Below are 12,953 nucleotides of genomic sequence, written 5' to 3'. Positions count from 1 at the left end.
ACTGATTGATTTTAATTGCTCTGCAACTCTGGAATAACTTGATCAGCTCCACATAGCTCTGTCTTGAGTTTTAAAAATACCCCCTTACTTACAAGGTTTTTCTGGTTATAAACTGGCATAACAGCACAGAAGCAGGTGAAATTCTTCCTGTTTTATGTGAAACTAAGTAGGACCAGAGGTTTTTTTTTATTGCTTATACTGTTATTTTATTTGAATAGCGGGTATGCATCAGTTCTAATATAAATTCCTATGCAGGCATTTTCTGCCTACAGCTGAACTGCTTTGATACCCAGGTAGTGATTCAGTTTGGTACCCTGGAAAAAGCAGACAGTAACAATAAGATGAATTATGGTGCTACTTCCCTCATGTTTTCATAACTGTCGCTGAACTCAAAGATCTTGAGCCATAAGAATGTAAAACAGTTATCAATGTGTGTACCTGTATTGGATTATTCCTAAATAAAGGTGAGTAACCAGTTCACTGCATTTGCTTGAGTTTAAGTAACTAATGGCTTGTTTCTTGAAAAAAGTAGGCCTTCTCTTGACTTTAACTCTTGATAGCTTAAATTATACCTAAACTCTTAATATTGCAAAGCTTTTGAAGTGTGTGACTTCAGATATAATTATGGGTTTGTAACATGCAGACACAACATGACTGCTCATTTAGAGAATCTTGAATTTGGGGGATTCAAGGGCAACTTTCTTTTGAAGTTAAGCACAACGTGGAATTAGTTAACCAAAGCATCCGTAGGTGTTTCTAATTCCAGAAGAGAAGCTGTTAGTCAAACATTTACATTGTGTTTCATTTCCTTTACAGTAGTTTCTTGAATCCCTGCCTTATTCTTAAAATGTGGAAGTACCTTTAACCCGTTTATTGGAATAGCAAGATAATAAAATCTCTTCAGGTTGATTGATTTGCAGGAAGAGCTTCTGCTGTAATTTTTGCAATGCAGAGCACTGCCCTTGCTGGGAGGTGATGGGTTCTGAGTGCTGACAGTGCAGCCACTTTTCCTCCAGTTTACCTGACTCTCCTGCCATGGGACCCTCGGGCTGAAGTGTCTCCTTAGGGACTGCCAGTACTGAAAGCACAAAAAATAAATCCAAGTACTTAAGCCATTCTTTTAGTCTTTGAAAAAGGAAGGAAAGAGCAGATGTGGGCAACCGTGCCATGGTGCCCACTGGACAGCCTGGGTAGGGCAGGAGCAGGGCTTGCATCAGCTGGGAATCCCAACAGCCTACACCACGCATTCCATATTCTGTTAAGTATTTTTCTTACTGGATGTCAACTTCCTGGGTTTCAACTTTCTAAGTAAAATAGGAATGTGATTACTTTTAATCAGTGGCCTTCAAAATCCATTATGGGTGCCTAAAGATTTTCCAGGAAGGGTCTGGGCTGTTCCAGAGCATATTCAAAGGCAATTATTAGTTGTTTCATGGGCTCTCAAAGGAAGTAGCCCTCAATCAGTAAAGGTCAGGATTAAAGGATACTTCCAGTTGGAACTAAATTGTCTTTCTTTGAAGAAAGCCTCCTTGCAAAAAAAGTGCTCTTTTTCTGAGAAGAGGATGAGCTTGGTAGACAGTTGTAGTGAGCAGTACAGCATGAGAGGTTCTAGGACAAGAAAATAAGCATGGACTAGGGGAGATTGTGGTTGTGTCACAGCCTGGCCATGATGGGATGGTAACATGGGGCAGGAGAGGCTCTGCTGGGGCTGTTTATTGCCTTGCTGTGCCCAGGAAGAACAAGGAACAAGCAGCTTCCAGATGCATCTTCTGGTGGCACCTGGAACACAATGGGTTACATAATACCAAATGTCTTTGTTTCCTGGCCTAAGCCTAGAAAACAGATTAAATGCTCTTCTAAAACGTGTATTTCAGGAAAACATTTTCTGTAATTACTACAGAAAAAGCTGTGATAGGAAAGGGAAGGGAGTTGGTCTGCACAAGCATGACCTAGTTGGGAAAGGAGTCAGCTGAGCATAACTCAATTAACTGAAGTTTTCAGAGAGTCCTTGGGTTACAGTTAAGTGGATTTATGAATCCCTACTACCACATAACTAACCTTAATTGGCATTTCAGGATGTGAGCCAATTTCCCTTTTTTTGGGTGGGGGTGGGGGGGCAGATTGTGGGTTCTTATTCTGTATTCCAGTGCTCATGCACCTGTGTGCAGTGGAGGTAGGAGGACAAGGATTTGAAGACTCTTTTGACATTTCTGGTTAAATGAGCTTTTCTGGTTTTCCAGAAGGTCTAGAAAATCATCTTTGTTGAGGTTGGTGTGTGCAGGTAGCAAAGGAAAACAAAATGATGTACCTTCATGTTTCAGTTCTCCAGTACTGTATGCTTTGCTCTGTGAACAGTAGCTTCAGTCAAAATTTAAATTTCTCTCTTCCTCCTTGAGCAGTCTGACACCTGCTGCTATCTCTTGTGCCCACCTGGTCAATAACCTTTTGTTTCAATGTATTGGTTAGAGGCCTGTAGTGCCTTATTACTTTAATTCTTATTTGCTTGTGTCAACTAACTGGATTTTTTGCTATTTTAAGGAGAATAAACCCCAGATTGTGCAGAGAGGTGCATATTTTATGCTATATACTTGGCATGTTGCATTGCTAGAAATGAAGCAGAACAATAATAGTTGTACAGTCAGGTTAGAGGACTGAGGTTATTCTATACACAATATATGACGTGTCCTAGGGCTGATTCATACACAAAGCCAAACAGTAACAGCACACACAGAATAAGACTTTTTTAACTAAACACTGAGTTTGCTGTTTCTGTAAATGTCATTCCACCCTTGTCCTCAATTGCATCAACTTGCATCATCTGTGTCTGTTGTGTAAGAACAACTACCAGGCTTCTCAATGGCTATAGGTTTCTTTTCCTTTATGAAAACTCTTAGAAGTTGCTAAATGATATATAAATCTAGTGCAGCTAAAAAAAGATATTATGCCACATGAACTTTGTAGGAAGAAAATTATTTCTCAGTATCTCTGGCTGTTTGTTATTTAATTTTTTTATGTCCAGATTGAATAATTGGTTGGTCCATAATTTTAAAGTGCTGGCCTTGTCTTTATAATGCTGCAGCATTTCCTAGTTCAACATAGGCTTCTTAGTGATGCCATTTTTATTTTGAAACAACATGGTGTTTTTGTAACTGCAGCCAATATAACTCTAACTCTTTAGCTGGATCTTCTCTTCCTTCTTAAGGCAATAAACTGGTTGCTTCTGAAGTAATAGGTCTGATACAGGAACAGAGGCAGTATTTGTAAATTGAACTTGAAAGTGAGCTTTACCTGTTTACATTAGGCAATATTGTGATTGTAATCTGATTCTTGAGTGATGATTATTTCAGAATATGTACCTGCCTTTATTCAGTAGATCTTGCTTATTTACTATTCATTGGATCTTTCATCTGGACAGTTTAAACTGTCTGTGTCTTGTAGTGAGCTGTGCTATGTCTGTGAAGGCCCTGAGCACTTCAGGTATGCAATATAAGCTTTGTTATCAGAGGCTGTTTAATACAAAAAAGGGGAGGGTTTTTTGCCTAAATCTAACTGCTTAGCAGAAACACTCTGGCCATAGGGTCTGTCCATTAATTTGTGTCAGGTCCCAAAGGTTTTGATAACATATGGATTATCTTCTTAAAAAGAGAGCTAAATAATAGAAAGTCTTCATCTGGTAAGCTGCTAATGATTATTGAAGGACATGTCTGTTTTACTGTTACCTGCTAAAAAACAATTCTTGTAGGTTTTTGTAGGGGTGAGTTAGTTTTGTTTAGTCTGCTAAGCATGAGACAGTTCTTGTTTAAATTAATTTCAGTCCTGTTGAACACTTTCTAGAGTTTTGAACTTTTGTGTCAGAGTAGGCAAAGTACTTCAGTAGTGATCCTTCCTGCTGTGACTTTCTTGAAATTACCATGGCCTTTGGGCATACAAAGATGAGCTTAGCAGCAAGATAATGCTGCAATTTTTTTTTTTTTGTCTGTTGTTTATCCAAATCCTTTTCAGAGTCTTCCCAAATTCCTTTTTCCTGTTCCCAAGTATGACTTACCTATTGTTCACCAGACTTCCAGCTGAAAAAGAAGTGCAGGTGCCTAATTTTGTAGGTGACTCATATCACTACCTAAGAGTCTTGTCTTCTCTGTTATTTACCATTCCTTTCATCTTTCATGCACCCTTTATTAGATATTTTTTGCCATCCATCAGGTAAATGACCATTTTAACTTATGCCAGATGAATTAATGTATTGTTCACATGCCATATTGGGTCCTTCAGGGTAATTAATAATTTTAATAGTAAAATAGTCCTCTGGCTCTTCTTCAGCAGTGGGCTGACTTCTCTCACTTTGTGTAGATTCCCTTCAAATAGTCTGTAAGCCCTGGGGTCTGTGGTGTACAAGCCTGGGCTAGGCAAATATGTACATGCAAAAGCTAGTTCTACACTTTATGATTTGCATATGCAGATAATTGCACATTTAATTGGGAGCTTTTGTTTCACGCATCCATTCTTGTGTGCATCTCTCAAGTCTGCCTTGCAATGTTTGCCAAATGCTCTGCTATTAGGGGACCAAGACAAAAAAGACTTCTGAAAAGTATTTTATGCATGATAATTGAAACATGAATAGAAATTAACTCTCTCCCTGTGGCAGTTTTGGTGGATGACATAGGACATTTAAGCTAAAATTGTGAAGATGTCATGTGCTTTGTTCCCCTAAAGCATCAAAATAAAGGTAAAGAACTGCTGGCAGCCCTGCCTCCACCCGCTTTTCTTTTCTGCTCTTAAAATAGACTTTGAAGTGAATGTATTTTAGCTTTCATGGAAAAGAGAGTTTTCTGTAACCTCTTCAGTAATTAAATAATTTTGAAACTTGAAGTGTTTTGAAGCAGAGAGGGGAACGACATGATCTGGTTGTACTTAAATCTGTTTGAATGATGGGTGACATCCTCGTGATGAGGGAGGAGGAGGAGAAGAGTGCTCTATAAAACACCATAAAATGGTGCATCTTAACTCTGTGGGAACTGAGTGTGCCCGGGCTCTTCATGAAGAGCAATGCCAGCTGCTGCTTTGTCTACAGAGACTTGTTGAGTTTTCATTCTTTGCACAAGTTTAGACTGACCGTGGTACAAAACAATGAATACTCTGTATGTTTCTTATTTCCTATGTGTTAATGATAACTAAAAATGGACCTCTGAAGTAAGCCTTGCTCTCAGCAGGCGGGACTTGCAATAAAAATCTTAAAGAACATCGTGTCCCACTTTTTCCATAATAGAAGTAAATATTTCTTTTTCTTCTTCTTCAATTTTTAATCTATTTTATGATATATTATGACTTCTTATTCTATCTGTCAGATGATAATAACAATGCCAAGTCATACTGTCATCAGACTTCTCCCACAAGAGCCCAGGAAACCTTTTGTCTTCTAGAAAAGCTGTTGAAAAACAGAGTTCTTTGTAGTGACAACATTATGAGATGAGGAAAGTTGTTTTGTTGTGCTGGAGTAGGGAGTGGTGGGTTTTGTGAGGAGTGCAGCCAGTCTGACACAAAGATCCATTTCCCGTAGCCCACTCTCATTTCAAGTGTAATTGAAATAAACTGCAGGGTCAGCCAACAGTTGTTATACAGCAAATGTCATTAATTTTTGTCTTTTTGAAATGACAGATACTTTGGATGAATACTTTGAGTATGAAGCTGAGGAGTTCCTGGTCTCCTTGGCCTTGCTGATCACTGAGGGCCGGACACCAGAGTACTCGATCAAGGGCAGGACAGAGGGCTTTCACTGCCCACCAGCACAGTCAAGTCAGCCACCAACAACTAAGCATGAATGCAGCGACAAACTGGCTCAGGTATGGTGGTGGTACCCATTTCATGTGACAAATCCTTGCTACCATGGTTAAAGTCAGCCAAGAACCCACAGAGGATTCACAGTGAAGCATGAGTAACAATGGCTTTCTGTCAGTCCTTCATTTAAATGAGTATGTAATTCAGTATCCTACTAATAATAGATCTGTCCTTAAAATGAGAGATCATTAAGCCTTTTATCCTTGAACAAGAAGTTCTGCACGACTACCTGAATGCAGTGCCTGTTTGAATCTTTATTATGCAAATGACAAGCACTATACTTAGTATTCTTGGTCTGGGGTTTCTCTTGAGAAAATGTAGGCTCACTTGCCTAACTTTTTGCTTTTCCAGGTGTTCTTGAAAAGTTAGTGATCCAAAAAACACAAGCACATCAAATCTAGCCAGTCTGTTTGAGAGTAAGGTTGGAGTATCCCATCTCTCATGTTCTTAAGTACTGTGGGAATTTAAGTTATATTCATGCAGAAGTTAGCCTGCTCCAAGACACAGAATTTATAAAGATACTGCTTGAGTCTGTCTGCCCAAGAGAGTGCCTTGTGGAGAGAGAACTACAAGGTAGCAAAGTGCAGTGGTTGGGGAAATGGATTTTTACAAGTTTTTTAAATTTCCTAAAGAAAGTTGTTCAAATGGCAACTGTAAGGGATGTGTTAATTATTTTTTCATTTAATAACTCTGGAATCTTATTTCTGTTTTGGTGAAACCAAACAGAATTTGACCCTTACTCTTCTCTAGTACTTTGGAACATGCTTTTAAATTAGATTTAAATCTGGCTAGTATTTTTATGGCTTGTGTATGTTGACATTTTTCTTTCCCTCAGTGTCGTCAGGCCAGGCGAACCAGATCTGAGGTTATGCTTCTGTGGAAGAACAATATTCCAATCATGGTAGAAGTGATGCTACTTCCAGACTGTTGCTATAGTGATGAAGGGCCCACCACAGAGGGGAATGATTTAAATGATCCTGCAATCAAACAAGATGCATTGTTGTTAGAAAGGTGGATTTTGGAGCCAGTTCCTCGACAGTAAGTTGGATATGAGGATTAGTTGATAATTTCAAGAATCTTGTAAAATTAAAGTCCTTAAAGTAATTAGTGTTTTTGAACTGGCTCTTTGCTGTGAGGACTGATCTAAGAAAACCACAGTTTGCTAGTGAAATCAAAGCAATTCAATTCAGGCAATTCAATTTTAGTTGTCTTATACTCAAAATTTCTGCAGTGGACATTGTGCAGTGCAGAGTATGAAATGATCCTGGCTGCAAATGGTTCTTTTAATGCATGTAACATTTATGTCAAATTTTGTCAATTGTAATGTGTATAAAAACAAATCAGGCTCTGGAATCTTCAGAATGTTTGAGGAATTTTTTCTTTGCTTGATTAAGCTATATTTTTTTTTTTCTGACTGAAGATCTGACAATGTTCTAGCTCTAATAGGTCTCTGAATATTCTTACCAACACTCATGTGTTTGTCTTTAAATGCCTTAGGAGTGGAGATCGATTTATTGAAGAGAAGACCCTTTTATTGGCTGTTCGCTCCTTTGTTTTCTTCTCTCAGCTGAGCGCGTGGCTGAGTGTTTCACATGGTGCTGTTCCCCGAAACATCCTGTACAGGTATGCCTGGAATGGAAAAAAACTCATTTGCTGCTTGCAGATTACTGCAGCTTGTCTTAAAATCATTCTTCTCTCCTGCTTTCCTGCTTGCTTTTAGAAGGTGGCATGTTGTTGGCCCGGTACTTTGGCAGTTCTATAGGATTTGTGTACTATGCAAAGTACAGCAGTTGCTGATGTTTCTAGTGCTTTTTCTTAGACATTTGTTACAAAGTAGATAATTAAAAACTTTTCATTGAGCTGTTTTTGTAAATGCCCTTTGGTATTGTTTCAGGGTGAGCGCTGCAGATGTGGACTTGCAATGGACGTTCTCCCAGACACCCACTGAGCATGTCTTTCCTGTTCCTAATGTTTCTCACAATGTGGCCTTGAGGGTCAGCGTCCAGTCCCTGCCCAGGCAATCCAATTACCCAGTTTTGACCTGCAGTATTCACACCAACCTTAGCTTTTATGAAAAGCGAATGCAAGAGCGTAAGTTCCATCAGTGCAGCGATCCCAGTGCTGCTCAGCAATGCAGCACTTCCAGTCCACAGCGTTTTCGTGGGAAACAGACATGGACAATGACACCTGAACGCCTACTTAATGGAAAAAAGATGCCTGAATTTACTACATCTTTTAGAAATTTAAAACTTTATCCATCTACTGGACTTGGATCTGACTTTGGGGCTTCGCAGTCTAAAGTTCATTGCTACAATTCCACAGCAAACAATAAGACACAATCCCATGAAACACCGGTCAGAACTTTTAAATCCTATTCTCTAGTTGATTCCCGTGTTTCAAATAGTCATTGCTCTCATCAGCCCACAGGAGAAACCAATCCTTTGATAGGCTCTTTACTTCAAGAGCGCCAGGAAGTCATTGCAAGGATTGCTCAGCACTTGATTCACTGTGATCCAGCTACTTCACCAGTTGTTGCTGGGCGTCCATTCACCACACATGAAAACATCTCGGCTACACCAAAAGCTTTTCGGAGTACTTTCGAAGAGGAAAACTTGCCAAGGAAAAGCAAGGAAAGCTCCCCTGTTCTGGCTGCCAACTTAGACAATGCAATACAGGAAGATGGTGGTGAAGGCAAAACTAGAGCAGTGCCAGAGGTCACACTGCTCGATGCCCGTGTTCCAGGGAACCACTGTGGTCGTCAGTCAGCAGGAGAAAGTAACCCCCTGATTGATTCCCTGCTCCAGGAGCGGCAGGAGGTGATAGCAAGGATTGCCCAACACTTGATTCATTGTGATCCAGCTACTTCCCACGTTGCTGGACGTCCATTCAAAATGCATGAGGCTAATCCAGTCACGTCAAAAATTTTCCGAAGTACATATGAAGATGAAAATTTGCTGAAGAAAGGCAAGGAACCGTCTTCTGTTTCTTTTGCTAAATCAAATTTTTCTTTGTTGGAAGACAGCAGTAAATCAGGGACAAAGACACCTGATACTCCTATCACTCCTTCTAGGTTTGATGGAGAATTGAAGACTTCTCTGAAAGTCCAAGCAAGAAGAAAATTGGTTTTAGCAAAACCCAGTGAAGCTGTCCAAAATGCATTTCATCAGACTTCAAATAAAACTTCTCATGCATTTAATAGCATTCACACATCATCATCATCATCATGTATTAAAGAAAATAAATCTGAAGTTCCAGATAAATTGGAAATACATTCTGGTTATGCACAGAAAGACCAGATAACCAGTATAACTAAACAGGGTTCAAATTCCAGCAGCATTGATGAACAGATTTGCACAAATAAACTTAAAGAAAGAACAGTCGTTAGTGAGAACAATGGCACAGACAGTTTTAATAATTTACAGATAGAAAAATGCAGAATACTTGAAGGTACAAAAAAAGCAACTATAACGCCAATATCTGACTCTTTGCACAAAAATGAGCTCAAGTGTTTAGACAGAGACTCCAAAAAACCAAATATTTATGAGCAAAATACTCAGCTTGTTAGTATTGAAAATTATTTAAATAAAGACCATGACAGTTTCAAAAACAAAACCAAACAAGATAAAACAAAAACTGCACATGATGAGAATGAAGACCCAACAGGCCTCGATTTTCAAAACACTTCTCAGAAGAAACCTGCAGAAGACAATGTAGTTAAGTGTGAGCGGCAGAAGAACCCAGATGGACAGGTAAATACATATGGGAACAGAATAATTCCTATAGCTGTCCTTTGTAAGATAGCTTGTACCCTCTGTCTGCTAAGGGCCAGCATGAAGAGCACCTTTCAGCCTGACCTTGTAGGTAGCAGCGTATTACCATTGTAATCTTGGCCTGAAGTAACTCGGGAAGAGCTTCTTCATGGAAAGGGTTAAGCAGGAGAATGGTGCTCCACTGCTCAGGTGGTGGAGTCACCATCCCTGGAGGTGTTCAAGAAACAACTTAATGCCACGGTCTAGTTGACAAGGTGACGTGTCAAAAGATTGTGTGATGGGGTGACTTGGCCAGTGGTGCCTTCCTTAAACTTCATCAGCTTAACATGGAGAGAGCACTGTCCTATTGCCCTCATGGTGACAGAGTTCTGAATGACTGTTTCCATGGGCAGTGAGACATCCTGGTTTGTAGAAATACACCCATCTAAGTATGGAATGTGGTCTTTTGGGAGCAGTCTGTGTAGCTGCTGTAGATTGAGTCAATTTACACTGAATGTTTCATCCCATGCTAGTGTGATGTAGATCCGCCTGGGTCAGGAGTCTTCTCCCTTACAGCAAGCGAGTGTTATCATGATATGTCACTGAAATATCCCATTGATAACCTGAGTAAATTTGCTTTGCTGGCAGAAAGCACCATCTCTGAAACACACAAATACATGGCGGAAACACAATTTTCGATCCCTGGATGGAACTTCAACCAAGGCTTTTCATCCCAGAACTGGACTGCCTCTGCTTTCAAGTCCTGTAAGTTCTTCTTGAAATTCCTTTGGCTGAGAAAGGGACTATTCTTCTAATGTGTGTGCATGGTATAAAATTATAAAATACCTAGGTGAAGTGTGCATCATGTATGTGATAATTTGTGTCACAGTGAATACTCTTGTGGGTAGAAATTAATGCTTAAGTGAGAGTTAACATGTAAATTAGGCTGAACAATGATTTTGGAAAAGAAAATATGAAAGAGTTGTTGAGATCATATCAAGATTAACAAAAGGTGGCATTAGAAAAAGCGATGGAAACAATGCTATGGTGCTATTTTAGAGCACAAAAGAAAGCATTTTGAAGATTGGTGTTTTAAGTGCAAGATAACATTTTGTTATTTAGGAGGTTTTGTGTTAGTTTTTATTGCCTGATTGCCCATTGTTCCAAAGCCTTTGTTTGTGTGAACAATTAGTACTGTACATTTTTCAGTAACCAGAGGTGTCATGGAATGACTTAATGAAACAAAGCTGCTGTGATAGGGCAGACACTGGGCAAGTGTTGCAGTTCTTGGTAGGTTGGTTGGAGTTCCTGTTAAAACTACTGAAGTAGTGATGATGTCCTGTAATCAACACATGATATGCTTTATTCTTCATTGCCTGTAAAGGCTGTCATGTTTTCAGGGATATTGGATGGAAATTATTACAGCCTGTTTATTAGTAATATTTTGTCCTGTTCCAAAGAGACACCAGCTTCCTGAATGTCTTTACTGGAATACTTCCTGTTAATCAGAACTTAGTCCTATAATGTATAATCCTAGAACTTTCTTCACTAAGTTTAAAATGTATAGGAATTAAATTCTCTACTCTGCTTTTATAAATTTGTAATGTCATGAAAATTCTTGGCAAAATGTGCTTACTTGGCAAAATTCTGTGGTAGCAGTTCAGTTTTCAAATTAGCATCTTCTTTCCCTGTTGAGGTTCCTCAAAGGAAAACACAGTCTGGGTGCTTTGATCTGGATTCATCATTGTTGAAATGTCTGTCTGCAAGAAGGTATGTTTTATTTACCAGAAACATTGAGATGTTTGTGGGGGGTATAATGTGTATATATATGTGTATTTATATGCAAAATCAAAGCATGTTAGCAAAGACCAAAAAAATGCTTTCAAAAGAACCCTTATTTTGATACAAGGCTCAGCAGACAAGTTGCCCTGGGAGTTTCCAGGTTAGCACAGCTCTGGGACACATAACCATGGAATGAGAGTTGCTGGCAGAATGAATTCTGTCCCATGCAGGGGTAGATATGCTGTCAGATACGCTGGAGTTTTCAGACAGAAAAGCTAGTAATTGTTGATTCTCTTTCAAACCAATGTTTTGTGTTGTATTTTGTTCTTAGTGTTGAACATGTTAAGCATTTTCTCTTGTTCAGAGAGCCAGACTTTGAAAAAGGGCCAGTCATGACCTTTTATACATTAATTCATGCAACATAAACAACTTTTGTTATGGTAGTCTGATATTGGAAATATGAGATATATTTCAGAATATGAGACAAAAGTACCCACATACAAGAGAAAATAATCTGATATTTTGATTCCTGGTAATAGAGTTAAAGAACAAGTTTTTATTGTCTTTATCCCTTGTAATGTAAAGCTGGTGAAAATATTTTTTCAGTTAATTAGAAAATGTTCTGCTAAAGTATTAATAGCCATAGTATTAATAGTGTTCAACTGTTACTTCTTTAGGACAACATTTTGTAGTACAGTAAGTAAATTATTCTTTCTAGAGCTGTTTATACCCAGAAGACAAAAGCAAATGTGTTTATCCTTTATATTTATTCTGTCTTTTTTTAATAGCCCACAACAATGTATAAACAGAGACGGTGATCCAGACAGCCATGGGAAACCATTTTTAAGTTCTAGTGCTCCACCAGTAACAAGTCTGAGCCTTCTGGGAAACTTTGAGGTATTGCATATTCTCCAGAATTCTTGTGGTGTTTTTACTACTCTTCTGTACTGCTTTTAAAAGTATATTACTGTGAACAATTCCAGCATTATTAGAATGTAGAAGTTCCTAACTGAATTGAATAAAATTTGTTTTCATTTCCAGCTGCAAAGACACTTTATTTCATATGCCAGACATCTTCTGTCTCAGAGAATCAAATACAATGAGTTGCTTAAGCTTTTGTTTCCCACTATGGTCAAGTTAGAAGATGTTCTGTTGCCATAAATGAGATTTAATAACCTGTAATTGTCCATGTTTATAATGTACTTACCTAGAAAAAGGGATTTACATTTTGACTCTTAAAGTCTGCTTAGTATGTCACAAAAGCTGGATTAAATTAGTGTGTTAAACAGAACATGTTTGAAGTGCAGGCTCCAGCTCTTCACTTCATGTAGCATATCCAATGCTACATGACAAATTTATAAATTTAACTTTATTTATAAATTTAACAACGAATAGCCAGTGCATGAACGGGTTGTATTGTTTTGTGAAATACGGAGCTGAATTTGCTGGGGAAGGTTACAGAATCTAGGTTAATTTATTTTTTTTTTTCACATAGTATATGTTGAAAATCAAACATAGATCCTTGCTGCAGTAAAGTTCTCTGTGGGCTTTTGCACTTGTTTCCTGATTAGTTATGCTCTGATTATTTTG

General features: G+C 38.6%; 1 protein-coding gene across 3 annotated transcripts in view; it reads left to right on the top strand.

Moving 5' to 3' along the window:
* Positions 1-12,953, top strand: part of ATOSA (atos homolog A) — a 47,276-nt gene that overhangs the window by 24,600 nt on the left and 9,723 nt on the right. For all 3 annotated transcript variants that reach the window (XM_058847321.1, XM_058847318.1, XM_058847319.1), the window contains exons 2-8: positions 5,653-5,837; positions 6,668-6,870; positions 7,330-7,455; positions 7,727-9,581; positions 10,230-10,346; positions 11,278-11,351; positions 12,152-12,260. In XM_058847321.1, the coding sequence (XP_058703304.1) occupies positions 5,653-5,837; positions 6,668-6,870; positions 7,330-7,455; positions 7,727-9,581; positions 10,230-10,346; positions 11,278-11,351; positions 12,152-12,260 (2,669 nt within the window). The remainder of the gene's footprint in view (positions 1-5,652; positions 5,838-6,667; positions 6,871-7,329; positions 7,456-7,726; positions 9,582-10,229; positions 10,347-11,277; positions 11,352-12,151; positions 12,261-12,953) is intronic.

The sequence above is a fragment of the Poecile atricapillus genome, chromosome 11 (genome assembly GCF_030490865.1).
Source record: "Poecile atricapillus isolate bPoeAtr1 chromosome 11, bPoeAtr1.hap1, whole genome shotgun sequence".
In the NCBI taxonomy this organism is placed as follows: domain Eukaryota; kingdom Metazoa; phylum Chordata; class Aves; order Passeriformes; family Paridae; genus Poecile; species Poecile atricapillus.
The sequence above is the reverse complement of the archived record's forward strand: the minus strand, read 5'-3'. Positions and strand labels throughout refer to the sequence as shown.